Here is a 25,094-nt window from a genome sequence, read left to right as displayed (position 1 = left end):
AGAATAGTTTGACTCCCTCTTCTTTGTGGCAACTCCTGAGATATCGGAAGACTGCTATCATGTCTCCCCTGGTCCTTCTTTTCATTAAACTAGACATGTCCAGTTCCTGCAACCGTTCTTCCTATGTTTTAGCCTCCAGTCCCCTAATCCTCTTTCTTGCTCTTCTCTGCACTCTTTCCAGAGTTTCTACATTTTTTTCATTTTAAGTAAAGCAACCCTGGAATTTGCAGTCGGGACGAAGAGACGAGACCAAAATTGCAAAGAGGACTTTTTAAAACATGAGAGGCGGTGGGGAAGGGGGGGAATATAAAGGAATATTCCAGCTGCCATGCAAGGCAAAACTCTTAAAATTCCCAGCTTTCTTTGCTTTTAAAAAAAAAAATGCTTAAAAAAAAAAAAAGTTTAGGAGAGCCCCCATCTTCTAACCTACTCTTCTCCACCGTGGTGTGCCGTAGCTCCCAGATTCAGTCTGTTCTAGGCTGCAACGCCATTAAAGGTCTTTAATTATTAAAAAAAAGTAAGGCCCGAATTCCCCCCCCCAACACCAGTGTCTCGACCAGACAGTGCAACAGAGATAGGAAGTGACATATCGCAGGGATGAGGGCAATCTTTCCCAATCGGGGGGGAGGATTTTAAGTTGAGTGGACTTCAACTCCCAGAATTCTGTGAATTAAAGTCCACTCCTCTTACAAGTTCCCCCGATTGGAAAACACAGGCTTAGAGTGCCAAGATAGATGATAGATAGATGATAGTTAGATAGATAGATAGATAGATAGATAGATAGATAGATAGATAGATAGATAGATAGATAGATAGATAGATAGATAGATAGATGATAGATAGATAGATAGATAGATAGATATAGATGGATGATAGATAGATAGATATAGATAGATGGATGATAGATAGATGATAGATAGATAGATAGACGATAGATAGATAGATAGATAGATAGATAGATAGATAGATAGATGATAGATAGATAGATAGATAGATATAGATAGATGGATGATAAATAGATAGATATAGATGATAGATAGATAGATAGATAGATAGATATAGATGGATGATAGATAGATAGATAGATAGATAGATAGATAGACGATAGATAGATAGATATAGATGGATGATAGATAGATGATAGATAGATAGATAGATAGATAGATAGATAGATAGATAGATATAGATAGATGGATGATAGATAGATAGATAGATAGATAGATAGATAGATAGATAGATAGATAGATAGATAGATAGATAGATAGATAGATAGATAGATATAGATGGATGATAGATAGATAGATAGATAGATAGATAGATAGATAGATAGATAGATAGATAGATAGATAGATAGATAGATAGATAGATATAGAAGGAAGAAGATCCACAGATCCAGAGCTGGTTCAAATGCCAGCTCTGTCGATTTGGGATCCACCTCAAGAGCAGAGACATGGAGAGAAGTGGACACACACACACAAAAATAATACAATTAATTGTCTGTCGTTCCCTTGGCCGTTTTTTAAAGACGGAAATCTGTAGCCGGAAGACCTCCCCCACCTTCCACCTGAAAAAGACTTTTCCCCAAATCCCCAGAAGCCAAAGGCTATATAAAATAGAAACAAGCAGGAATATCCCCCCCCCCCCCCCCCGGATTGCTATCAGAAGCGCAGACAAAAAATCGCTTTTCTTGGCAGAGCAGGCTGGGATATTACACTCGGTTGATTGCGAGTCAGGAGAAAGGGACACACCTTATGGCCACGGAAAAGAGAGATAAAGAACACATGGGGTTGCGAAGGATTGTAACGGACTAAGGGGGGGAAAAGTATACATTTGAAGCCATTAAGCTGAGCTGTATCCGTTTAGGCAGAGGATTGATGGAACAGCGCTCGGCTAGGCAGGCAGTCCTCGACGTACGACCAAAACGGAGCCCCCCCCAATTTATGTTGCTAAGTGAGAAATCCATTCAAAGCGAGTCCCCCTCCCCGTTTTACGACGTTTCCGGCCACAACCGCTGCAGTCGTTCACTTAGTAACACCGTCGTTAAGTGAAGCTGGCTTTCCCCCTTGACTCGGCTTGTCAGAAGCTCGCAAAAAGGGAATCATGTGACACACCCCCCCGGGGCCGTCATAAATATGAGCCAGCTGCCAAACCTCTGAATTTTGATCGCGTGATCGTGGGGGACAGGGGGGGCAGAGAGGAGTGCTGCAATGGTTATTAAGTGGTCTTCGGTCCCTTTTTCTCAGCGCCGTTGTCCTTTTGAATGGTCACTGAAGGAACGGTCGTAAGACGAGGACTACCGGACTTTGCGGCTTGTTAGGAAAGTTATCCCTTGCGCCTTTAATAGATTGCTCCTTTAATGGATCCAAATTAAAGCAGAGGCTGAATTCCATAGCTCAAATGCAGGGGGATATACGAGTAGGAGGAAGTATAACTATGTCCCTTTTAGGACCTGTGGACTTCAACTCCCAGAATTCCTGAGCCAGCGTAGCTGGCTCAGGAATTCTGGGAGTTGAAGTCCACAGGTCCTAAGAAGACATAGTTAACCCCACCTCCCTGCACTAATATGACAGATTAATACAGAGTAACAGAGTCGGAAGGGACCTTGGAGGTCTTCTAGCCCAACCCCCTCCTCAAGCAGGAGACCCCCTACCATTCCAGACAAAGGGCTCTCCAATCTCCCCTTAAAAACCTCCCGGGATGGAGTCCCCGCGGCTTGCGGTGGCCAGCGGTTCCCCTGGCGAATCGCATCAGGAGGCCTGGGAGAAGAATGCCGGCTACAGAGAACGACAGGTGAGTGACGGGCCCCGCGAGAACGGCAGGCGGAACGGAGCTGTGAGGAGACCCCCTCTTTGGAGGATCGCTTTTGGCGCATGCATTAAGACGGAGCGGCGTGCGTGCGTCCGTGCGTGGGTCGACTGACACGAGAGGATGGGGGGACAAGGATTTGGGGCGGCCCCACTCCTGAGTCAGCGGGAGGTGAACCAAACACAGTTCGTTTCAGATGGCAGGTAACCCAGCAAGAGAGGCGCTGGCTGAAAGTTGGTGTTGAAAAGGATAATAACAATAATAATAATAATACCAAAAAAAAAAGGAACCTCCAAAACTGACGGGCTGGTGACTTCCGCAATGTTGGTTTGTCCCCCCTGACCTCAATGGGTCTGTGGGCGGCTTTATTTCGGAAACGCTGGAGGCTAAAAACGGAACGTCGGGTCCAGATAACTGTCAGTTCCTTTTTTTAAAAACAAAAAATCCCCAAAACAAAACATCACCCCCGCAAAACGTGGTATTTTTAAAGGAGGAAAAAGTAGTAGTGGCAGAATAGCTCTCCCCCCCGCCGCCCCACCCCCCCCCTTTGGCATCACAACGCCTCCGGCCAGAAAGTCTAGGTTGAGAAGGAAGCCCCCCCTGCCCCCACAGGGAGGGAAGGAGGGAGGGGGGAAGGGAAGGAAGTCGTGGGGGGTTAAGTGGGGGGGGGGCTGTCATGCCCTGGCGGGATCCTCTCCGGCATCTTCTCCATCCATTGTGGGTGATACAGAAAGGGAAGGGGCCTCCCCTGGAAGAAGACTGGTCCAGCCGTCCCTCTGCTCAGCACTGGATTAGGGAGAGGGGAAGGAAGGAGGGAAGGAAGGGAGGGAGGGAGATTTAGAAGAGGGAAGGAGGAAGGGAAGTAAGGACAGAAGGCAGGAAGGAGGATTAAGAGGGAGGGAGGGAGGAGAATATGGAAGAAGGGAGAGAGGGAAAAAGGAAGGAAGGAAGAGAGGGAGGGAGGGAGGGAGGGAAAAAGGAAGGAAGGAAGGAGGGAGATTTAGAAGAGGGAAGGAGGAAGGGAAGTAAGGACAGAAGGCAGGAAGGAGGATTAAGAGGGAGGGAGGGAGGGAGGGAGGGAGGAGAATATGGAAGAAGGAAGGAAGGGAAAAAGGAAGGAAGAGAGGGAGGGAGATTTAGAAGAGGGAAGGAGGGAGGGAAGTAAGGACAGAAGGCAGGAAGGAAGATTAAGAGGGAGGGAGAATATAGAAGAAGGGAGGGAGAGAAAAAGGAAGGAAGGAAGAGAGGGAGGGAGGGTGATTTAGAAGAGGGAAGGAGGGAGGGAAGTAAGGACAGAAGGCAGGAAGGAGGATTAAGAGGGAGGGAGGGAGGGAGGGAGGAGAATATGGAAGAAGGAAGGAAGGGAAAAAGGAAGGAAGAGAGGGAGGGAGATTTAGAAGAGGGAAGGAGGGAGGGAAGTAAGGACAGAAGGCAGGAAGAAGGATTAAGAGGGACGGAGGGAGGGAAAGGAGAGGGATTGGAGGAACGAGGGAAGGGGGAGAAGGAAAAAAGGAAGAAAAGAGGGCATTAATTCACACTCCATTGTCTTCCTTTGCACCACCCCAATCGCTTCTCCCCCCTAATCCTGCAAGCACACTAGTTATATGGACTTCAGTTCCCAGGATTCCCCTGGTAGCTTGGCCATTGCTGGGAATCCTGGGAACTTAAGGGCCACCCTTAAGGGAGGGTCTGGAGGAGCTCAGGAATTCTGGGAGTTGAAGTCCACAAGGGCCATAGTTTCCCACCGCTGCTGTAAAGGCTGACACTCTGAAGCTTTCATGGGCCAGGGAGGGGGGCTCTTATTGTCGGCCCACCCAGCCCCCTCCTCACCTCATTCGTCCCCCTTCCTCCTCCTCCACCGCCGCCGCCTCCAGGATTCAGCAACCCCGTCTGTTCGTTCCGCCTGTCGGCCCTCATCTCCACCACGGTGTTATCCGGAGTCCCTTCCTTGGGGGTCCTGAACGCAGAAGAAAACAACCATCTAATTCAACATGTGTTCATCAAACTAGAATCAAGCACCCTTTGACGGACAAGTAAGGATCGCCACAGGATACAGCTGGTTTGAGAGGCTAATCTAAAATAGATTACACTAGCTGGATATCCATGCTTTGCGACGAAACAATGTGACCGGGCTATGCAGAAGGAATTCAGTTCACAATCCGTTGTCTGATTGGTGGCCGGTGATTGAAACACATAAGGGAATATCGCTCCCGCCACCTTGAGTCCGGAAGCAGTTCCATAGGTGGAAGGCGTAGACATTTGGGTGAGGTACTGATGTTTAGCACTGTAACTCTGGTTTCTCTTCAGATCGTATAAATCTTTCGCCTCTTAGCACTGTAAGGAGCTCCAGACCGCTCCTGAGTGAAGGAGTGGAACGTCTGCCAGTTTGAACTGAGGTAACGGAATGTGAGGCAACTGGCAGTTGGAACAGAGTTCTTCTCAGGTGGGGAGGGGGAGTAGAACTCCTTAGCCTCAGAGCGTGTTAATTACTCTGTAATAAATACTAATGACCTGATGGTCATTTCGAAAAATCCTTTCTTAGCGAGCACCTAGAAGCCAAGAGGAACAGACGTGCCAAATTTGGAGATTTCATGATGAGTGAGTAGTATTTGCCTTTTTTAGATAGATAGATGATAGATAGATAGATAGATAGATAGATAGATAGATAGATAGATAGATAGATAGATAGATGATAGATAGATAGATAGATAGATAGATAGATAGGATAGGATAGGATAGGATAGGATAGGATAGGATAGATAGATAGATAGATAGATAGATAGATAGATAGATAGATAGATAGATAGATAGATATGGATGGATGGATATAGAGATAGATAGATAGATAGATAGATAGATAGATAGATAGATAGATAGATAGATAGATAGATAGATAGGATAGATAGATACATAGATAGATAGATACATAGATAGATACATAGATAGATAGATACATAGATAGATATAGTAGTTTGATAGATAGATAGATAGATAGATAGATAGATAGATAGATAGATAGATAGATAGATAGATACATAGATAGATAGATACATAGATAGATAGATAGATCGAGAGATAGAGATAGATAGATAGATGGATGGATGGATGGATGGATGGATGGATGGATGGATGGATAGATAGATAGATAGATAGATAGATAGATAGATAGATAGATAGATATTCCTTCCCCACTCTCCCTCCTTCCTCTCCTCTCCTCTCTCCCCATGCCTTAGAGGAAGTTTCCGGGGAAAACCCGCTCCTGGGAGGCGAAACACCTTAGGAGAACCGATTCGGGCCGCCAAGCGCAACGGCGTCACTCACAGCGATCTTTTCTCTCCCCGGCTGCAGGGCAGGTGGCCCCGGCGTTGCATGAAGTAGAAGAAGCCCACGATCAGGAGCAGGACAAGGACGCACACGCACACCGCAATCACCGCCATCGTGCTTCCGGTTTGACCCTGTTCCTCTTCCGCTGTTGGGGAAGGAAGGGGGGGGGGGGAAAGGGGAGGACACTGGTGAAACCAGAGAACACAAGAACCAGAGGTGGGTTCCTACTGGTTCTGACCGGTTTGGCCGAGTAGGTAGTAACTCGGCTGGATACACGCCCCCGAACCGGTTCTATCCTCAGTACCGCCATCTCTATTTTCTGTCCTGCGTATACGCAGAACAATCTTCATGGAAAGATTTTTTTTCCGCGTGCCGAACTGGTAGTAAATGCCAGCAGGAAACAACACACACACACACACACACACACACACACACACGGCAAGAACCATAACCACAGCTGTCCGGAATGGCTAACTTGGGGTTTTTTTGCAGCTGCCTCAGACTACAACTACAGACTACAAGAGCCGAGGTGGCACAGTGGTTAGGGTGCAGTACTGCAGGCTACTTCAGCTGACTGAAGTTCTGCAGTTCGGCTGTTCAAATCTCACCGGCTCAAGGTTGACTCAGCCTTCCATCCTTCCGAGGTGGGTAAAATGAGGACCCGGATTGTTGGGGGCGATATGCTGACTCTGTAAACCGCTTAGAGAGGGCTGAAAGCCCTATGAAGCGGTATATAAGTCTAACTGCTATTGCTATTGCTACAACTCCCATCATCCTGAACCGCCCTTTCCGACTAGCACCGACAGGAAGGGAGAAAGGGAAAGAAAATACTTACAAGCCGGCTTCGAAGTGACAGAGAGTGTCGGAGTTACTACAAAGGAGAGAGAGAGAGAGAGAGAGAGATTGGTTAGCAAAGTCTAACCGAGCTTTCTCAAACTTCGGCGACTTTAGGGGACAGATAGTCCTCGACTTATGACCGTCCTATCCCCATGGTCAGGATCTGGGCCACCAGCATGTATTTTATGGTACGTGCAACACCCCAGGATCGCAGGTCAATAGGGGAAGCCGAATTTCCTTAAGAACCGTGACTGCAACTTGAGCCCCGCCTTCCTGTGGCTAAGCGAGACATTCGTTAAGGGAGTTTTGCCCCATTGCACGGCCTATTTCTGCCACCGCCGTTGAGTGAATCCCTGCAACTGTGAACTTAGTAACCCGGTTGTTAAGTGAATCTGGCTTCGCTCATCGGAAGGTCGCAAAAGGGACATTGCGACTGTCATAAACATGAGTTGGTTGCCAGGCAGCTGAATTTCGATCGTGTAACCACGGGGAAGACGCAACAGTCGTTAAGTGTGTACGTCACCTTTTTTTCAGGGCCGTTGTAAGTTTGAACAGCCTCTAAATGAACCATTGTACGTCGAGGACTACCTGCATCTGAAAGTTTTGCCCACTCACAGCACACCCGGGCATACCCACAACCACAAATAGGCAGACAGCGGACTGAAAAGGGAGTTTCTTACCCATTTTCAGCTCAAAGTTCCTTTTGGCTGAGCCATACTTGTTCTCGGCGGTGCACTGAACTCCGCTTTGGATCAGTTTGGGGGTCAATTCCACTAACAATTCAGCAATATATTTATTTGCCGAGTGTTTTACGGGAGCCTGGAGTGAGAGAGGGAGGGAGGGGGAGAGAGAGAAAGAGGGAGGGGGGGAGGGAGGGAGAGAAAGAGACAGAGAGGGAGGGAGAGAAAGAGAGTAAGGGAGAGAGAGAGGAAGAGGGGGAAAGAGAGAAAGAGAGAGGGAGGAAGGGAAGGAGGGAGAGAAAGAGAAAGGGAGGGAGGAAGGGAGAGAGAGAGAGAGGGAGGGAGAGAAAGAGAGAGAGTGAGAAAGAGAGAGAAAGAGGGAGAGAGGGAGGGAGAGAAAGAGTGGGAGAGAGAGAAAGAGAAAGAAAGAGGGAGGGAGGGAGAGAAAGAGAGAGAGGAAGGGAGAGAAAGAGAGAGAGAGTGAGAAAGAGAGAAAGAGGGAGGGAGAGAGGGAGGGAGGAAGAGAGGGAGGAAGGGAGAGAAAGAGTGGGAGAGAGAGAAAGAGAAAGAGAGAGAAAGAGGGAGGGACAGAAAGAGAGAGAGGGAGGGAGAGAAAGAGGGAGGGAGGGAGAGAGAAAGAGGGAGGGACAGAAAGAGAGAGAGGGAGGGAGAGAGAGAGAGAGGGAGGGAGAGAAAGAGAGAGAGTGAGAGAGTGAGAAAGAGAGAGAAAGAGGGAGGGAGAGAGGGAGGGAGAGAAAGAGTGGGAGAGAGAGAAAGAGAAAGAGGGAGGGAGGGAGAGAAAGAGAGAGAGGAAGGGAGAGAAAGAGAGAGAGAGTGAGAAAGAGAGAAAGAGGGAGGGAGAGAGGGAGGGAGGAAGAGAGGGAGGAAGGAAGAGAAAGAGTGGGAGAGAGAGAAAGAGAAAGAGAGAGAAAGAGGGAGGGACAGAAAGAGAGGGAGGGAGGGAGAGAAAGAGGGAGGGAGAGAGTGAGAAAGACCGGGAGGGAGGGAGAGAGGGAGAGAAAGTGTGAGAGAGAGAGAAAGAGAAAGAGAGAGAAAGAGGGAGGGAGAGAGAAAGACAGGGAGGGAGAGAGTGAGAGAGAGTGAGAGAGAGAAAGAAAGAGAGAGAAAGAGGGAGGGAGAGAGAAAGAGGGGGAGAGAGTGAGAAAGAGAGAGAAAAACAGGGAGGGAGGGAGGGAAAAGAGTGGGAGAGAGAGAGAGAAAGAGAAAGAGAGAGAAAGAGCGGGAGAGAGTGAGAAAGAGAGAGAGAGGGACGGAGAGGGAGAGAGAGTGTGTGAGAGAGAGAAAGAGAAAGAAAGAGAAAGAGAAAGAGGGGTGGGAGAAAGAAAGAGAGAGGGAGGGAGGGAGAGAGAGAGAGAGAGAGAGTCAAAAACGGATTTTGCACATTTCCATTCGTTTCCACCAACCGGCTAAAGTTTGTTTAGCAAAGAGAGGATTTTAGATAAGTGCGTGCAGAATTGCGTCTGTTTACTGAACCTATTTTGAAAACCTTGCACCCTTAAAACAGCGCTGCGTGATAAGGAAGAGATCTTGTTCTTGGTGTTTGCCAGACCTTGGACGGAGTCTCACCTTCCCGCCAGGTATGCTCCATCTGATCTCTGGCTGAGGATGGCCGAAAACGGTGCAGGTGAGCTTCACTGTCTGTTCCAGCTCTTGGATGATGGTTTGCTGAATGTCTACCTCTGGCTTTCCTGTAGGAGAGAGTGTGTGTGAGAGAGAGAAGAGAGAGAGAAGCACAGGTATAACCTCGCTCAATAGCAGTAACTGTGAGAGGGATCTTGGAGTCCTATTGGACAATCACTTAAACACGAGCCAACATTGTGTTACAGCTGCCAAAAACCCCAACACAATCCTAGGCAGCATAAACAGAGGGATACAATTAAAATCGTGTGTTAAGAGTGTTAATACAACTTTATAAGGCCTTGGGAAGGCCACACTTGGAATACTGCATTCAGTTTTGGTTGCCACGATGTAGAAAAGATGCGGAGACTCTAGAAAGAGTGCAGAGAAGAGCAACAAAGAGGATTAGGGGACCGGAGACTAAAACATATGAAGAACGGTTGCAGGAACTGGGTATGTCTCTAGTTTGATGAAAAGAAGGACTAAGGTTGACATGATAGCAGCCTTCCGATATCTCAGGGGCTGCCACAAAGAAGAGGGAGTCAAGCTATTCTCCAAAGCACCGGAGGGCTGAACAAGAAGCAATGGGTGGCAACTAATCAAGGAGAGAAGCAACTTAGAACTGGGGAGAAATTTCCTGACAGTGAGAACAATTAATCAGTGGTTGCCTCCAGAAGTTGTGAATGCTCCAACACTGGAAGTTTTTTAAAGAAGAGATTAGATAGCCGTTTGTCTGAAGTGGTGTAGGGTTTCCTGCCTAAGCAGGGGGTTGGACTAGAAGACCTCCAAGGTCCCTTCCAACCCTGTCACTCTATTCTATTCCAAATTTCCACGGTTAAGAAGCAGCGCTCTGTGGCTCTTGGAAAGGAGGAGTAGTGGGCTTTGAGGTAGTTTGAAGACACGTTTTGGCCCAGGAGCCTGCTCCCTAGATAACAGTTCCTTTCGTAAACAATTTGGCCCACACATCTGTCGAGGTGTGACGCTCTCCATCCAGAGGTTATTCCTTACACAGCTTTTCCTAGGAAGATGAAAAGAGACAGGCCTGGCAAAGGCTGGGAAGACGAGTGGGATCTGGCAGACAACATAGCTCAGGGGGTGAGGATGGGCTTAGAGGTCAGGCCCTTCCCCCTCCCTGTGACTCACCTACACACAAGGATTCCAATTAGCTTGCTTAATCTACTATTCACATTTTTTGGGGAGCCCCGCCTTAAAGCCTTGAGCACCAAGATGTCAGAATAACAGAGCTGGACGGGACCTTGGAATAGCAATAGCAGTTAGACTTATATACCGCTTCATAGGGCTTTCAGCCCTCTCTAAGCGGTTTACAGAGTCAGCATATCGCCCCCACAGTCTGGGTCCTCATTTTACCCACCTCAGAAGGATGGAAGGCTGAGTCAACCCTGAGCCGGTGAGATTTGAACAGCCGAACTGCAGAACTGCAGTCAGCTGAAGTAGCCTGCAGTGCTGCATTTAACCACTGCGTCACCTCAGTCCAACCCCCTGCTCAAAGCAGGAACCCTACCGCACAGGGTTGTTGTTGTGGGGAAAATAGGAGGAGGAAGGAATATTATGTCTGTGAGCCACCTTGAATTAGTTATAAAGTAAAAATACACAGGATAAAAAATCTAATCTATATGTTAAAATGGTCATGTGTGGGTATGTTTCAGCATAACTCTGGAACACCTCTAGCAGTTTCAACCACACTTGGTACGCAGTTGACTTACTCTCTGGAGAAAAATACTGTGGGGGGTAAGACTCCCTTAACACACCTTGTGGTAGTGGTGGGGGGTTGTTCTGTTAAGATACAGCCTGTTGTGCCTTAAAATGGCTTCTACTGTACTGCCATAAGATACAGCCTGTTGTGCCTTAAAATGGCTTCTACTGTACTGCCATAAGATACAGGCTGTTGTGCCTTAAAATGGCTTCTACTGTACGGCCATAAGATTTAGCCTGTTGTGCCTTAAAGTGGCTTCTACTGTACTGCCATAAAATGACTTCTACTGTGCAGCGCAGGTAAGGGTGTGTGTGAAATCCAACATCAGAAATTGCGTTTTTTCCCAGACATTTTCCCCCTATAAATAAATACCCAGGCAATGCCAGGTTATCAACTAGTAAATAAATAAAACAAAACTTTGGCAGGCCCCACAATTCAAAATTAAGAGGCATATCAAATCATATTAAAAGTATACAGCTAAACCGATTAAAATGTTAACGTTGAATGGTACTGTCTTCTTCCAATTACCGATTGCAGCATCTTCCTTTCCTGCACCCTGCTTCCAGTTCCACTTCGCCTCCTTTACACAACACTCTCCCCCCCCTCTCTCTCTCACACACACACCCCACTACCTACCTTCTACAATAACTTGGACTGACTCGTTCCGCTTCAGTCCGGAGATGCTGGGCACGGATGCCTCGCAGACGTAAGTGCCCGCCATGGAGTATGTCAGTCCTTGCAGTGATAGAGTCTCGCCAGTTCCCACCTGTTGCCTTCCCTGCAGGAGAATTTTTTTAAAAAAGGAACAGATTGCTATTATCCCAGATGTGATTCCCTGCCTCGGGTTCTCTAGATCAGCGGTCACCAAGTGGCGGTCCGTGGGAAAATTTTTGGCGGTCCGCAGAAAAATATATTTGCATTTTTCACATTGCACTAAATCCGGGCTCCTGGGATGGATACGTGCAATGAACACTTGTGTTGCTACAGAGGGTCTCCCCCTTCGGGGGTCTTTTTTTTTGTGGGGCAGAAATTCTGACTTGGGGTCTGCTTCGGCCTCCTGGTGGGGGGCTTTGGGAGAAGGCTGGAGGGAAGAGCCGCTGGTGGCGAAGAGCCGGAGGGCCTCGTTCCAGTGGGACTGCATCCTGGCCTGGAACTGGCTGACCATCTCGTCCCGCTGAGCCTCCAACTTTGATCCATGCAATGTTCTGGCAGATGTGTGACTTAGGAAGGAAGCCCCCTGCAAAGTCTACCTACCTTCCTCCATGACAAGGTGGGTATACTGGAGCCATTGCCGGAACAGGTCAACTGAAGGTCTTCGCTTCGGTTGACTCTCACTGCCTTGGTTGGATTAAGGACCAGGGGATCCAGATCTGGAACCCAGAAGACGAGGCTTAATTTTAATTAGCAACTTAGTTAATAGACCCTGTAGAGATTCTCAGTCATCCAGGTCATGGTTGTCTCAAAGGTGCTTTTTCAGGAGGCATCTGGGTTTTCTTGTTTTTCCTTTGAAGGCACTTCGCTTCTCATCCTGTCAGAGCTGAAGAAGCTTCTTGGGTGAGAAGCGAAACCTCCTCAGAAGCTTCAGAACCGAAGAAGCTCCTTGGATGAGAAGCAAAACCTCCTCAGAAGCTTCAGAGTCGAAGAAGCTTATTGGGTGAGAAGCGAAACCTCCTCGAAAGCTTCAGAACCGAAGAAGCTTCTTGGGTGAGAAGCGAAACCTCCTCAGAAACTTCAGAACCGAAGAAGCTTCTTGGGTGAGAAACAAAACCTTCTCAGAAGCTTCAGAACCGAAGGAGCTTCTTGGGTGAGAAGCGAAACCTCCACAGAAGCTTCAGAACCGAAGAAGCTTCTTGGGTGAGAAGCGAAACCTCCTCAGAAATTTCAGAACCGAAGAAGCTTCTTGGGTGAGAAGCAAAACCTCCACAGAAGCTTCAGAACCGAAGAAGCTTCTTGCGTGAGAAGCGAAACCTCCTCGGAAGCTTCAGATCTGAAGAAGCTTCTTGGGTGAGAAGCAAAATCTCCTCAGAAGCTTCGGAACTGAAGAAGCTTCTTGGGTGAGAAGCGAAACCTCCTCAGAAGCTTCAGAACCGAAGAAGCTTCTTGGGTGAGAAGCGAAATCTCCTCAGAAGCTTCAGAACAGAAGAAGCTTCTTGGGTGAGAAGCGAAACCTCTTCAAAGAAAAAACAAGAAAGTCCAGTTGCTTCCTGAAAAAGCACCTTTGAGACAACTTAGAAACTGGATGATGAAAAGGCCTCTCTCTCTCTCTCTCTCTCTCTCTCCCCCAGCATTCAATGGGGCACTCACAATGGATGAAGATGTTGACGTCCTTCTCCAATTCCACCTCGGAAGGACTATAGAAATCCAGGACCTGACAGCGGTAGGTCCCACTGTCAGCCTTGGTCACTTGTGGAAGCAGGAGGACACCATCCGTGGTGGTGGGCAGATCCAACAGTTGATTGGCACTCTGGGAAGGAAGAGCAGAAATACCGTATTTTTCAGAGTATAAGCAGCACCAAGATTTTGAAGGGGCAAATTAAAAAAAAAAAGTTTTGGGACTTTGCAGACCTCCCAAAAACGGCCCGTTTTTTCCTCATTTCTGCCCCCCCCCAGCCCCCAGGAGCATCCTGGAAGCTTCCTAAAGGCTATGCACAACCCTTTTGGTGAAGGGGGCGGGTGCATCTTATACACTGCTGTATTCAGTGTATGGTGCACCCAGATTTTCAGCCTCTTTTTTGAGGGAAAAATGTGTGTCTTATACTCCAAAAAGTATGGTAGGTAAGGCTGGAGAAATGATGTCATCAGACACAGGAAGTCCTCAACATACAGCCATTCATTTAGTGAAGTCCATTCTGAACAGCAGCCTACTAAAAAGGAGAGACATCACCCTGCCAACAAAAGTGGGTATAGTCCAAGCGATGGTTTTCCCAGTTGCAATGGATGGCTGTGAAGGATGGACCATAAGGAAGGCTGAGCGCCAAAGAATGGAGGCCTTTGAACTCTGGTGCTGGAGAAGATTCCTGCATTGAGTCCCTTGGACTGCAAGGCCATCCAACCGGTCAGTCCTAGAGAAGATCAGCCCTGACTGGTCTTTAGAAGACCAGAGCCTGAAGAGGAAACTCAAAGACTTTGGCCACCTGATGAGAAGGAAGGATTCCCTGGAGAAGAGCCACATGCTGGGAACAATGGAGGGCAAAAGAAGAAGGGGACGGCAGAGAAGGAGGTGGCTGGATGGAGTCACCGAAGCAGTCGCCGTGAACTTCAATGGACTCCAGAGGATGGTAGAGGACAGGAAGGCCTGGAGGAATGTTGTCCATGGGGTTGCGATGGGTCGAACATGACTTTACAACTAACAACAAATTCTGAACAGTGCATTCTGAACAGCCTAAACAGATGGTCCCAACAGCAGTGAGAAACAGACTTATGATCGTTTCTCACACTTATGACCATTACAGCATCTCTTGGTCATGTTGCCCAAATTTGGGTGCTTAGCAATGGGTGACGGTTGCAGTGATTCCCTTTTATGATTGTCTGACAAGCAAAGTCCATCATCGTCTTCACTGAATGACTCCATAATCCCTTGCAGGGTGGAGTCTGGGCAAACTGAATGGAGCTGTGTATTACTGGCCGGATGCCATTCCCTGTTGCCAATGCGGAGTTTTATTCAGCAGATAGATTCTCATTGTGCCCAGAGAGAGAAATAATATCTGCCTCTACTTAGGATCAAACTCACAGCCCTCCTGATGGTGAGGTGAGAGCTCTACCTCTAGGCCACTGCACCCCCTCCTTGACAAGCAAAGTCCATGGGGAAGCAAAATTCACTTAACAACATGTTGTGAACGTTCCAAGTATCATGTAGAATTAAATCAGAGTCCAAGGCAAAACGATCCTTAAAGTTCCAATTTAATAAATCAGGCATCTTGGCACTATGCTATGAACTTAGTATAGTTGATGGGAGGGGGGAATAGACAGGAGTAGGATTGTGGAATGTATTGTTGTCATTCTTTTCTAGAAGCCAAGGTCATCTTTTGTCTCTGCACTTTTACACCTGACCGGAAGCAGCTGGGTGGAGACGCCAGCGTGGAAGAAGAAGATTGGACCAATTGATGGATTGAGGGTGTGGGGACAAGATCATGAACTTTTAACTGGGTGGGATTCTGATGTCATTTCCAGAATTGGGATTAACACAGATGCGCTAAGATGTCTGCTTTATTAAATTGGAACTTTAAGAATCGTTTTGCCTTGGACTCTGATTTAATTCTACATGATACTTGGAACGCTGACACATATTACTAATTTAACAACAATCTAGCATAGCCACAGAAATTTTGGGGTCCACTCTGGCTCTAAGCCAAGGACCATCTGTACCAAGAGGCTCCCGTCGAATCTGAGCCACCAGAATTTCGCTCCAATACGGACCCCAAAAACCCAACATGACCTTAAGCCAACATTAAGCCAACATTAAGCCAAGGAAATGATTGGGGACATGCAACCTGCCCAGGAAAACAGGTTCCTCCATTTCTTCCTTTTCTTTCGGTCTGCCTGAACTGATTGGGTCAAAATAGGACGGCCAACCTAATTCTGCTTCCTTTGGGGGGGGAGGCGGGGGGGGGGGAAAGGAACCAGGATCGGACCAAGCAATACCTGCACTTTGGAGAATGAATATTCGGGTTGGGGGAACCCGTCGCCCTGGCACCGCAGCTTCACGTCGTCTCCTTCCTTGATGACTTTTGGCGAATCCAAGGCAAACTGCACATTTTCGGTATAATCTACAGGGGTGGAGGGTGAAAGTCGGAAATAGGATTACTCGGGAGCCGCAGTGAAAATTTAAGCATTCTAGGAATTGTAACGCAAGAAGGTTATTATTGGAGAGTGAATGCGTGTGTGTGGATGCAGGCAGGAACTTAGTTAGCAACGGATTTGTTTAGCGACCACTTGCCCTGACGTCAGTAACGAAAAAGTAACTTTGCAACGAACCCACCAAGGGATGGATGATGTGTAGAACTGCAGATCCTTAAAGAAATATGGCTCAATCTCAGCAATTTTAAAGAGGGGTGGACTCCAACTCCCAGAATTCCCCAGCCAGCATTCAAAGGAGAGGGAAAGGAAGATCAAAAGGACTGTCGCCAATTCATTTAATGGCTGCTTCACTTAATGACCAGGTAAGCAGTCTTAATTTGGGTAGCTAAACTAGGTCTCACTTTCTCTCTGTCTTTCTCATTCTCTTTTTTTCTCTCTCTCCTTCTCTCTCTTGCTCTCTCTGTGTCTTTCTCTTTCTCTCTTTTCTCTCTCTCTCTCTCTTTTTTCTCTCTCTCTCTTTTTCTGTTTCTCTCTTTCTCTCTCTCTTTCTCTTTCGCTCTCTCTTTCTCTTTTTCTCTCTCTTTCTCTGTGTCTTTCCCTTTCTCTCTTTCTCTCTCTCTTTCTCTTTTTTCTCTCTTTCTCTTTCTCTCTCTTTCTCTATGTCTTTCTCTTTCTGTCTTTCTCTCTCTTTTTCTCTCTTTCTCTCTCTCTCTCATTCTCTCTCTCTCTTTCAGCTGCAAGGCAGCTGAATCAACGGCGGCAAAATAACACACCGAGTTCATCAACCAGACCTCAGGAAACACAAATCCTGGCTGACGCATCTACTTTTATCAAACATCTTTACCCGTTTCTACTTTCATCCCCACGAAAACAAACATTTGAAAAGCCCACAAAGAATCCGGTCCTTTGAAAGAAAACAGCATAAAAGATAACAAGATAGCAGTAAAAGTAAAAACCAAAAGTCAGATATTTTATGATTCTGCTTTCGCCAACTTGGGCATTCGCTCGGGAAGGGGGTTTGCATTTCAACTGGCAGAATTCCTAGCAAGCAGATTCATGGCTAAAAATTCAAAAAAAAAATTATTACCGGTTCTGTGGGCGTGGCTTGGTGGGCGTGGCAGAGCTTGGCAGGTGTGGCTTGGCAGGTACAGCTTTGGTGGGCATGACAGGGGAAGGATACTGCAAAATCCCCATTCCCTCCCCACTCCAGGGGAAGGATACTGTAAAATATCCATCTCCTCTCCACTCCTTGGGAAGGATACTGCAAAATCTCCATTCCCTCCCCACTCCAGGGGAAGGATACTGCAAAATCTCCATTCCCTCCCCACTCCAGGGGAAGGATACTGCAAAATCCCCATCTCCTCCCGATCAGCTGGGACTTGGCAGGCAGAGAATAAATGGTGGCAGGGCCAATCAGAGGCTGACTCTATAAACTGCTTTGAGAGGGCTGTAAAGCACTGTGAAGCAGTATATAAAATGCTATTGCTCTTCCTTTTTCTTTCTTTCCTTCTTTCTTTCTAATCCTTCCTTCCTTCCTTCCTTCCTTCCTTCCTTCCTTCCTTCCTTCCTTCCTTCCTTCCCTCTCTCCGTTCCATGGTGCACAGTGGTTAGAATGCAGCATTGCAGACTAACTCTCCCCACAGCCAGCAGTTCAATCCTGACCAGCTCAAGATTGACTCAAGACTTCCATCCTTCCAAGGTGGGTAAAATGAGGACCCAAAATTGTTGGGGGGGGGGGCAAGAGGCTGACTCTGTAAACCGCTTAGAGAGGGCTGTAAGTCGAAGTGCTATCGCTAACCTCTGTCTCGCTTAGGGACAGAAATGTTGGGGTGAATCGCGGCCGCAAATCGAGGACCATCTGTATTCTGAAAACCCCACAGTCAGATAGTAGCCAGAGAGGGGGCTATTTTCAATCCTGTGATTTATGTTCATTGCCCTCCTCCTGAAAAGCTTTTTCTTTGGAGGGGGGGCAGGGACTACAGGAGAACAAAATCAAGAGCCCCCCCCTACCCCCTGCCCCCCCCCCACTTACAATGCAAGGTGAGATTGAAAGGTTGCGATTCCTCCGTGTTGACCACCCCGTTTGGCATCTTGTAGCTGAGTTTGCATTGGAAAACGGAGTTTTTGTCTGCTTTTTTGGGACGCATGTAGAGTACGCTGGATCTGGAATATAGTCCCGAGGCTTCCTTCACAGTCTTCACCACCTCGTAGAGCTCTGGGAAGGAAAGACAACACGACGAAGATGAGATTCGCAACAGATAACGTCCACTGTTTCAAATGTGTGTAGGCTGGAGGTGGGGTTTTTGTTGGTTCCCCCACCACCCCGTCAGGGTTCCAAATAGCATCCAAAAGTAAATCAGAGTCCAAGGCAAAGTATTGCCCAAAGTTCCAATTGATTAAGAGAGCCATGTTGGCACATCTGGGAAAGCCCGAATCTGAAAGCTTCCCGGTTTTCCCCACCCAGTTGAAAGTTTAATATCTTGCCCCCACACCCACAAGTCCATCCCATGGTCCAATCTTCCACTGCCATGCTGGCAGCTTCCACCCATCCAGTTCCAGTGCAGAGGTGCAGAGACAGAGGATGACCTTGGCTTTCTAGAAAGAATGTTGTTCTGGCTACATAGCATCTAACTCCGTACAATCCCCAGCTCCCATTTTTCCCACCATAGAAAAGGCATAGCAGAATAATAGAAAGTGTGCCAGGGCAAAGACCCAAAAGAAAAGATGGCTGCAGGCCTGACAAATCAAGTGGGCGGGTGCAATTGTGTATTCTTTTTCTTTCTTTCTTTCTTTCTTTCTTTCTTTCTTTCTTTCTTTCTTTCTTTCTTTCTTTCTTTCTTTCTTTCTCTCTTCATTTACATCTGTCTGTCCATCCATCTCTCTCTCTCTCTCTCTTCATTTACATCTGTCTGTCCCTCCATCTCTCTCTCTCTTCATTTACATCTGTCTGTCTGTCCATCCATCTCTCTCTCTCTCTCTCTTCATTTACATCTGTCTGTCCCTCCATCTCTCTCTCTCTCTTCATTTACATCTGTCTGTCTGTCCCTCCATCTCTCTCTCTCTCTTCATTTACATCTGTCTGTCCATCCATCCATCTCTCTCTCTCGCTCTTCATTTACATCTGTCTGTCTGTCCCTCCATCTCGCTCTCTCTCTCTCTCTCTCTCTCCCCTCCTCTTTCTCTGCCAATTTTTCCTATTGCATGTCCAAGTTTAAAGGGTGTCTCTTTATGGGTCTGCCAATCCGAGACCCCTTGGGGGGCAAAATACCTGGCTGTCCCTCCTTCTATTCAATGAACAAAGAAAGAAACGGCTTCCTTACCTTTGTTGTGTTCGGTGGTAATATTCAGAAACTGCCCATCTTTGTACCAGCTGACGGTTGGCGCGGGGTAGCCATTTTTGCCCGTGCACACGGCTATCTGAGAAAGGACAGGGGGGGGCTGCTTAGAAAGGCCTTCACAAGCCCTGGGACCCCCTCCTGGGACCCCCCTCCCCGGCTCCAAAACGGTCTATGTAGCCGCTGTTTTCAACTCCACGCACCTGGGCGCATGCCACGCGCGGGAGCAAAGCGCATGTGCCAAAGGCAGCATATTCATGCGTGGAAGGTGCGTACACACGCAACAAAAGTGAGCACATGCCCACGCTCACAGTGGCAAACTGGTTGTAAACCTAAGTGTATCCCCCCTCCCCCACCAGCTGCCTGGGACTTCCACAGTGGGTGTGTATGTGTGAAAAATCGAAACCTGCTATTCCATCAACAAAACTTTTGCCTTTTTTTATCCTGAATCTGGCGCAGTGGTTAAATGCAGCACTGCAGGCTACTGCTAGATCAGCAGTTCAGCGGTTCAAATCTCACCGGCTCAGGGTTGACTCAGCCTTCCATCCTTCCGAGGTGGGTAAAATGAGGACCCGGATTGTTGTTGGGGGCAATATGCTGACTCTCTGTAAACCGCTTAGAGAGGGCTGAAAGCCCTATGAAGCGGTATATAAGTCTACTGCTATTGCTATTGCTTATGATAACAGGGCAAAGCACTGACCACACACTGACCTGGCTTTTATCTTGAGTTTTCTGACCCCCACCCCCTCACTCCCCAAAGATGACCCTGGAGTTATATGCTCATCCTGTGTGAATGTACCCTGTTTCCCTGAACATAAGACCTCCCCGGGGAATAATAGCAATAGGAATAGCAGTTAGACTTATATACCGCTTCATAGGGCTTTCAGCCCTCTCTAAGCGGTTTACAGAGTCAGCATATGGCCCCCAACAACAATCCGGGTCCTCATTTTACCCACCTCGGAAGGATGGAAGGCTGAGTCAACCCTGAGCCGGTGAGATTTGAACAGCCGAACTGCAGAACTGCAGTCAGCTGAAGTAGCCTGCAGTGCTGCATTTAACCACTGCGCCACCTTGGCTCTATAAGCTGAATCGGGCTTTGGAGCGCATGGGCTAAAATAACCCCCTCCCCAAAAATGAGCCCTCCCCAAAATATTGCAACACAGCAGCAGCCATGAGATGACCACGCCCGCAATATAAGGCCAAGCGCTTATTTCAAAGGGGGGGGGTCAAAAGAAAATAAGACCCCATCTTATTTTCGGGGGAAAACACACGGTATTCATTCCACAAATAATTATAAACCATGATCTATTAGGTGAAGGCTAATGCAACCTCTGTCTCTTTTATGGAGGATTTGTAGCCCTCTGAACAGAGTTGCTCAAAGATTTTCAAAATGGGCCATCGTTAGGGACAAAGAATCTTTAAAATCCCCTCTCCCCCGTCATAAATATCATCCAATTTAAAAGCACAATGACTATATATGTATACTTTTTTGTTCTGGTTGTTTTAAAAAAAAAAAGGAGGAGGAAGATATATGTCAAAATTAAATATGTATATTGAAAAGGAATTATAAATACCATCAACGTAAAATGGAGCTTGCTCAGAAGCTGAAATACACCCAGTAAATAAGATGAAGAGAGTGAAGTAGAGGTAAGGGAAGAAGAGAGGGATAGGAGAGAGGGCAGGGGGGGAGAGCCGAGGTGGCGCAGTGGTTAGGGTGCAGTACTACAGGCCACTTCAGCTGACTGTTATCTGCAGTTTCAGCGGTTCTAATCTCACCAGCTCAAGGTTGACTCAGCCTTCCATCCTTCCGAGGTGGGTAAAATGAGGACCCAGACTGTGGGGGCGATATGCTGACTCTGTAAACTGCTTAGAGAGGGCTGAAAGACCCATGAAGCGGTATATAAGTCTAACTGCTATTGCTATTGCTAAGAGGAGGAGAGAAAGGAGGAGTGGAAAGGGGAGAGAGGAGAAGGAGAGGGGAAGAGGAAGTAGAGAACGGAGAGATGACGGAGGGAAGAGAGGAGGTATGGAGGGTGAGGAGAGAGGGAGAAGAAAGTGATGGATACGGTGCAAATATGGTGTACGAAGAGCAGAAGAGCCAATAATTGTTTTTGGGAGTGGATGGTAAGACAAATTGATTTAAACATTTAATAATACAATACAAAGTTGGCTATATAATAGTATACATGTGATTATGTGTTATGAAAGTGAAAAAAATAAAAAAAGGACTACTGTAAACAACATCCCTTCATTTAAAGAGAGACAAACTCACCTCCAAAGCGACATCAGCAGTGACAGAGAGGGTCCCGGAGTTCTGCGTCAGCTCAGGGGGTTCGGGTGGATCTATAAAGAGAGCCAATCGGTCAGAGAGAGAGAGAGATCCAGAGAGCGGGGCAAAACAGGCGACCGGCTTGTTAGTTAACTCTCGGCATCCTGAGGTGGCGAAATTTCTTCCTCCGCTAAAATACAGATGTTCCTCAAGTTGTGACCGAAGCTTCAACCAAAACCTCCAATTGCAGAGCAAGATTGTTTAAGCGTTAAGGATTCCGCTCCGTGACTTGGCTCCACTCTTAGCTGATTAATCATCACGGCTGCCATTTGTGTCTATTTATTTATTTTGTGGTTTTATTGTTTGCATTTAAAAAAAAAAATAGATTTAATCGTTTTATAAGTTTAGAGTTGTAAGTCACTTGGCTGTGTTGGGTGGAGGGAGGGAGGAAAGGGAAGGAAGGAAGGACTACTGGCAGTAGGCAGAATTAGACTGCAATGCTGCATTCTAACAGGAAGGAAGGAAGGAAGGAAGGAAGGAGGGAGGGAGGGAGGGAGGGAGGGAGGGAAGGAAGGAAGGAAGGAAGGAAGGAAGGAAGGAAGGAAGGAAGGAAGGAAGGAAGGAAGGAAGTGAGTTTTGAACGAGGCTTCCCAAGGACCTGAAGCAAACTCCTTGTCCCGACAAAAAACCCTTTTATTAACTGACAGTGAATTCTGCTCATTCACATCCAGCAAAGTCTTTCAAGGGAGGATTTACGGTCACAGACCTTATCTGGCTTGGGAGGATTTACAGTCACAGACCTTATCTGGCTTGGAGAGCTGCCAGGCTGATATCTGCAGAACTTGGCAAGGAGTCTCGGAGAGTCACGAACCAATTAAGCGAACTAATTGTCTCCTGCAAACTCCACTCCCCTTTTGCTCCTCTTTTATTCCCTCTGGGAGGGGCCATTCATCGTCCACCCGTGGCCTTACTCCCTTGCTCCTTAGCAGTTTCCTTCGTCTGGCAACTCTGTGCATACACACACTGGGAATAGGCTCCAGCTGTTCTTCTGCCTCACTGATGTCTGACTCTGAAGGCAGCTGATAAATGTCAGACAGCCTAGGCCTCATTTCTGCCTCCGACACAGAGCCCTCCTCAGAGCCTTCCCCAGACTCCAGGACTGGCCCAGGCTCCCCTGCGCATATGCTCCAGTTTTGGCACTCGATGCCGAAAAGGCTCGCCAAGACTCATCTAAACCAAACTGGCCCACTTTTCAAGATGGGTGGACTTCAACACCCAGAATTCCCCAGCCAGCTGGCTGGGGAATTCTGGGAGTTGAAGTCCACCCATCTTCAAAGTGGCCCAGGTTGAGAACCAGAGCTCTAAATGCCCCCCCAGGCTGAGGTATACTTGCAAATCCAAAGCTTTGGCTTGGCACAACATTATAAAACAAACCTTCCCATCAAAGAAAACACAAAAAGAAACCAGCCAGGAAAAAGTAATAAACCAGAGCAGGGTTCCAGGAACTTAAGTTCAGCCATTGCTGTTTGGTCAAAGAATGGGAAATGATTGAGTGTTTTCCGTTTGTCAGCAATGAAGGTGTCGGGCAAACACAGCTGCTTCTGTTTGCGCCGCTGAGTTTTTTTAAGCATCTCTCCGAATCCCATCAGGGAGCAAAAGCAAATGAAGCAAAGCGAGTTGGGAGAGGTGGGGATTGCTGCAGATGGGGAAGAGAGACAGCGTAGAATGGAGGTATGTGTGTGTGACTTTGGGCCAATCACCATGGGACAGTGAGTTCTAGCCCCGCCTTAGGCATAAATGACGGATGAGAGACTTTGGGCCAATCACCAGGAAACAGTGAGTTCTAGTCCCGCCTTAGCCATGAATGACGGATGGGAGACTTTGAGCCAATCACCAGGGGACAGTGAGTTCTCGTCCCACCTTAGGCATGAATGACGGATGGAGACTTTGGGCCAATCACCAGGGGACAGTGAGTTCTAGTCCTGCCTTAGGCATGAATGCCGGATGGGAGACTTTGAACCAATCAACAGGAGACAGTGAGTTCTAGTCCCGCCTTAGGCATGAATGCCGGATGGGAGACTTTGGGCCCATCACTAGGAGACAGTGAATTCTAGTCCCGCCTTAGGCATGAATGCCGGATGGGAGACTTTGGGCCAATCACCAGGGGACAGTGAGTTCTAGTCCCGCCTTAGGTATGAATGCCGGATGGGGAGACTTTGGGCCAATCACCAGGGGACAGTGAGTTCTAGTCCCGCCTTAGGCATGAATGACGGATGGGAGACTTTGAGCCAATCACCAGGAAACAGTGAGTTCTAGTCCCGCCTTAGCCATGAATGACGGATGGGAGACTTTGAGCCAATCACCAGGGGACAGTGAGTTCTAGTCCCGCCTTAGGCATGAATGACGGATGGAGACTTTGGGCCAATCACCAGGGACAGTGAGTTCTAGTCCTGCCTTAGGCATGCATGATGGATGGGAGACTTTGGGCCAATCACCAGGGGACAGTGAGTTCTAGTCCTACCTTAGGCATGAATGCCAGATGGGAGACTTTGAACCAATCACCAGGAGACAGTGAGTTCTAGTCCTGCCTTAGCATGAAAACTAGATGGGAGACTTTGGGCCAATCACCAGGAGACAGTGAGTTCTAGTCCCACCTTAGGCATGAATGACGGATGGAGACTTTGGGCCAATCACCAGGGGACAGTGAGTTCTAGTCCCACCTTAGGCATGAATGCCGGATGGGAGACTTTGGGCCCATCACTAGGAGACAGTGAATTCTAGTCCCGCCTTAGGCATGAATGCCGGATGGGAATCTTTGGCCCAATCACCAGGAGACAGTGAGTTCTAGTCCCGCCTTAGGCATGAATGCCGGATGGGAGACTTTGGGCCCATCACTAGGAGACAGTGAATTCTAGTCCCGCCTTAGGCATGAATGGAGGATGGGTGACTTAGGGCAATCACCAGGAGAGACTGAATTCTAGTTCTATCTTAGGCACACAAGCCAGGTGGGAGAACCTAGGGCCAATCACCAGGAGGCTGTGATTTCTAGCTCCGCGTTAGGCATCAAAGCCAACTTGGGTGACTTTGGGCCAATTCCATTCTCTCTGCTCCACCCACCCCACAGGGTTGTTGTTGTTGTTGTGGGGGAAAGATAAGGAAGGAGGGATACTAAATGTTTGCCACCTTGAGTTATTCATAAGAAATAATAACGCCGGGATAGAAACAACGAATATAGATTCTCTTACCGAAGACCTTGAGTTGGGTCCTCCCAGTGTCACTTCCGAAACCGCTGGTCACTTGGCAGGAGAACAGCTTCTCGTCATTCACGTCGATGGCAGTGATGACCAGGCTGTTGTTGGCATCCATGAAGACCCGTTCCGTATACTCCGTTCCTCTGTCCACCCCCACCTTGCCCTTGTCGTTGTAGGCCACACGCAGCTGCTTGCTCTTCGTCTTGTCCATCTGGAAGTTTGACACACGGACGTGTTTATGGGTTCCTCCCACCTCTGCTCCTACAGAGGTGGACTTCATCCGTGGCCACTCCCGTGCCCTCTTCCCCTTGGCAAACCCACGATACTCACAGTGAACCATTCCACCAGAGGGTAATCCTGCTCTTCCACCCCCGTGTAAGGGCAGAAAATGGGCACCTGCTGGCCCATAACCACCTCCATCTCGGCTACCATAGACACCTGGAC

The 25,094-nt window shown here is 47.9% G+C and overlaps 1 protein-coding gene across 1 annotated transcript; it reads right to left on the bottom strand.

Annotated features, from left to right (window-relative positions):
• Positions 1–1,641: 1,641 nt before the first annotated feature.
• LOC106548973 (basal cell adhesion molecule) lies at positions 1,642–25,094 on the bottom strand (the record flags this gene model as incomplete). The annotated part of the gene is given in 15 exon segments (XM_087727168.1): positions 1,642–3,591; positions 4,636–4,762; positions 6,127–6,274; positions 6,965–7,000; positions 7,647–7,785; positions 9,234–9,355; positions 11,635–11,776; positions 12,253–12,368; positions 13,303–13,462; positions 15,640–15,764; positions 17,828–18,010; positions 19,116–19,212; positions 21,403–21,473; positions 24,645–24,861; positions 24,981–25,094. Coding segments are annotated over 15 exon segments (1,803 nt in total), but the record flags the coding sequence as incomplete, so codon positions are not given.

Source organism: Thamnophis sirtalis, unplaced genomic scaffold (genome assembly GCF_051295495.1).
Source record: "Thamnophis sirtalis isolate CommonGarterSnake01/CBP01778 unplaced genomic scaffold, rThaSir2_p1.2 scaffold_13, whole genome shotgun sequence".
Lineage (NCBI taxonomy): Eukaryota > Metazoa > Chordata > Lepidosauria > Squamata > Natricidae > Thamnophis > Thamnophis sirtalis.
This window is presented reverse-complemented; position numbering and strand designations above follow the sequence as displayed.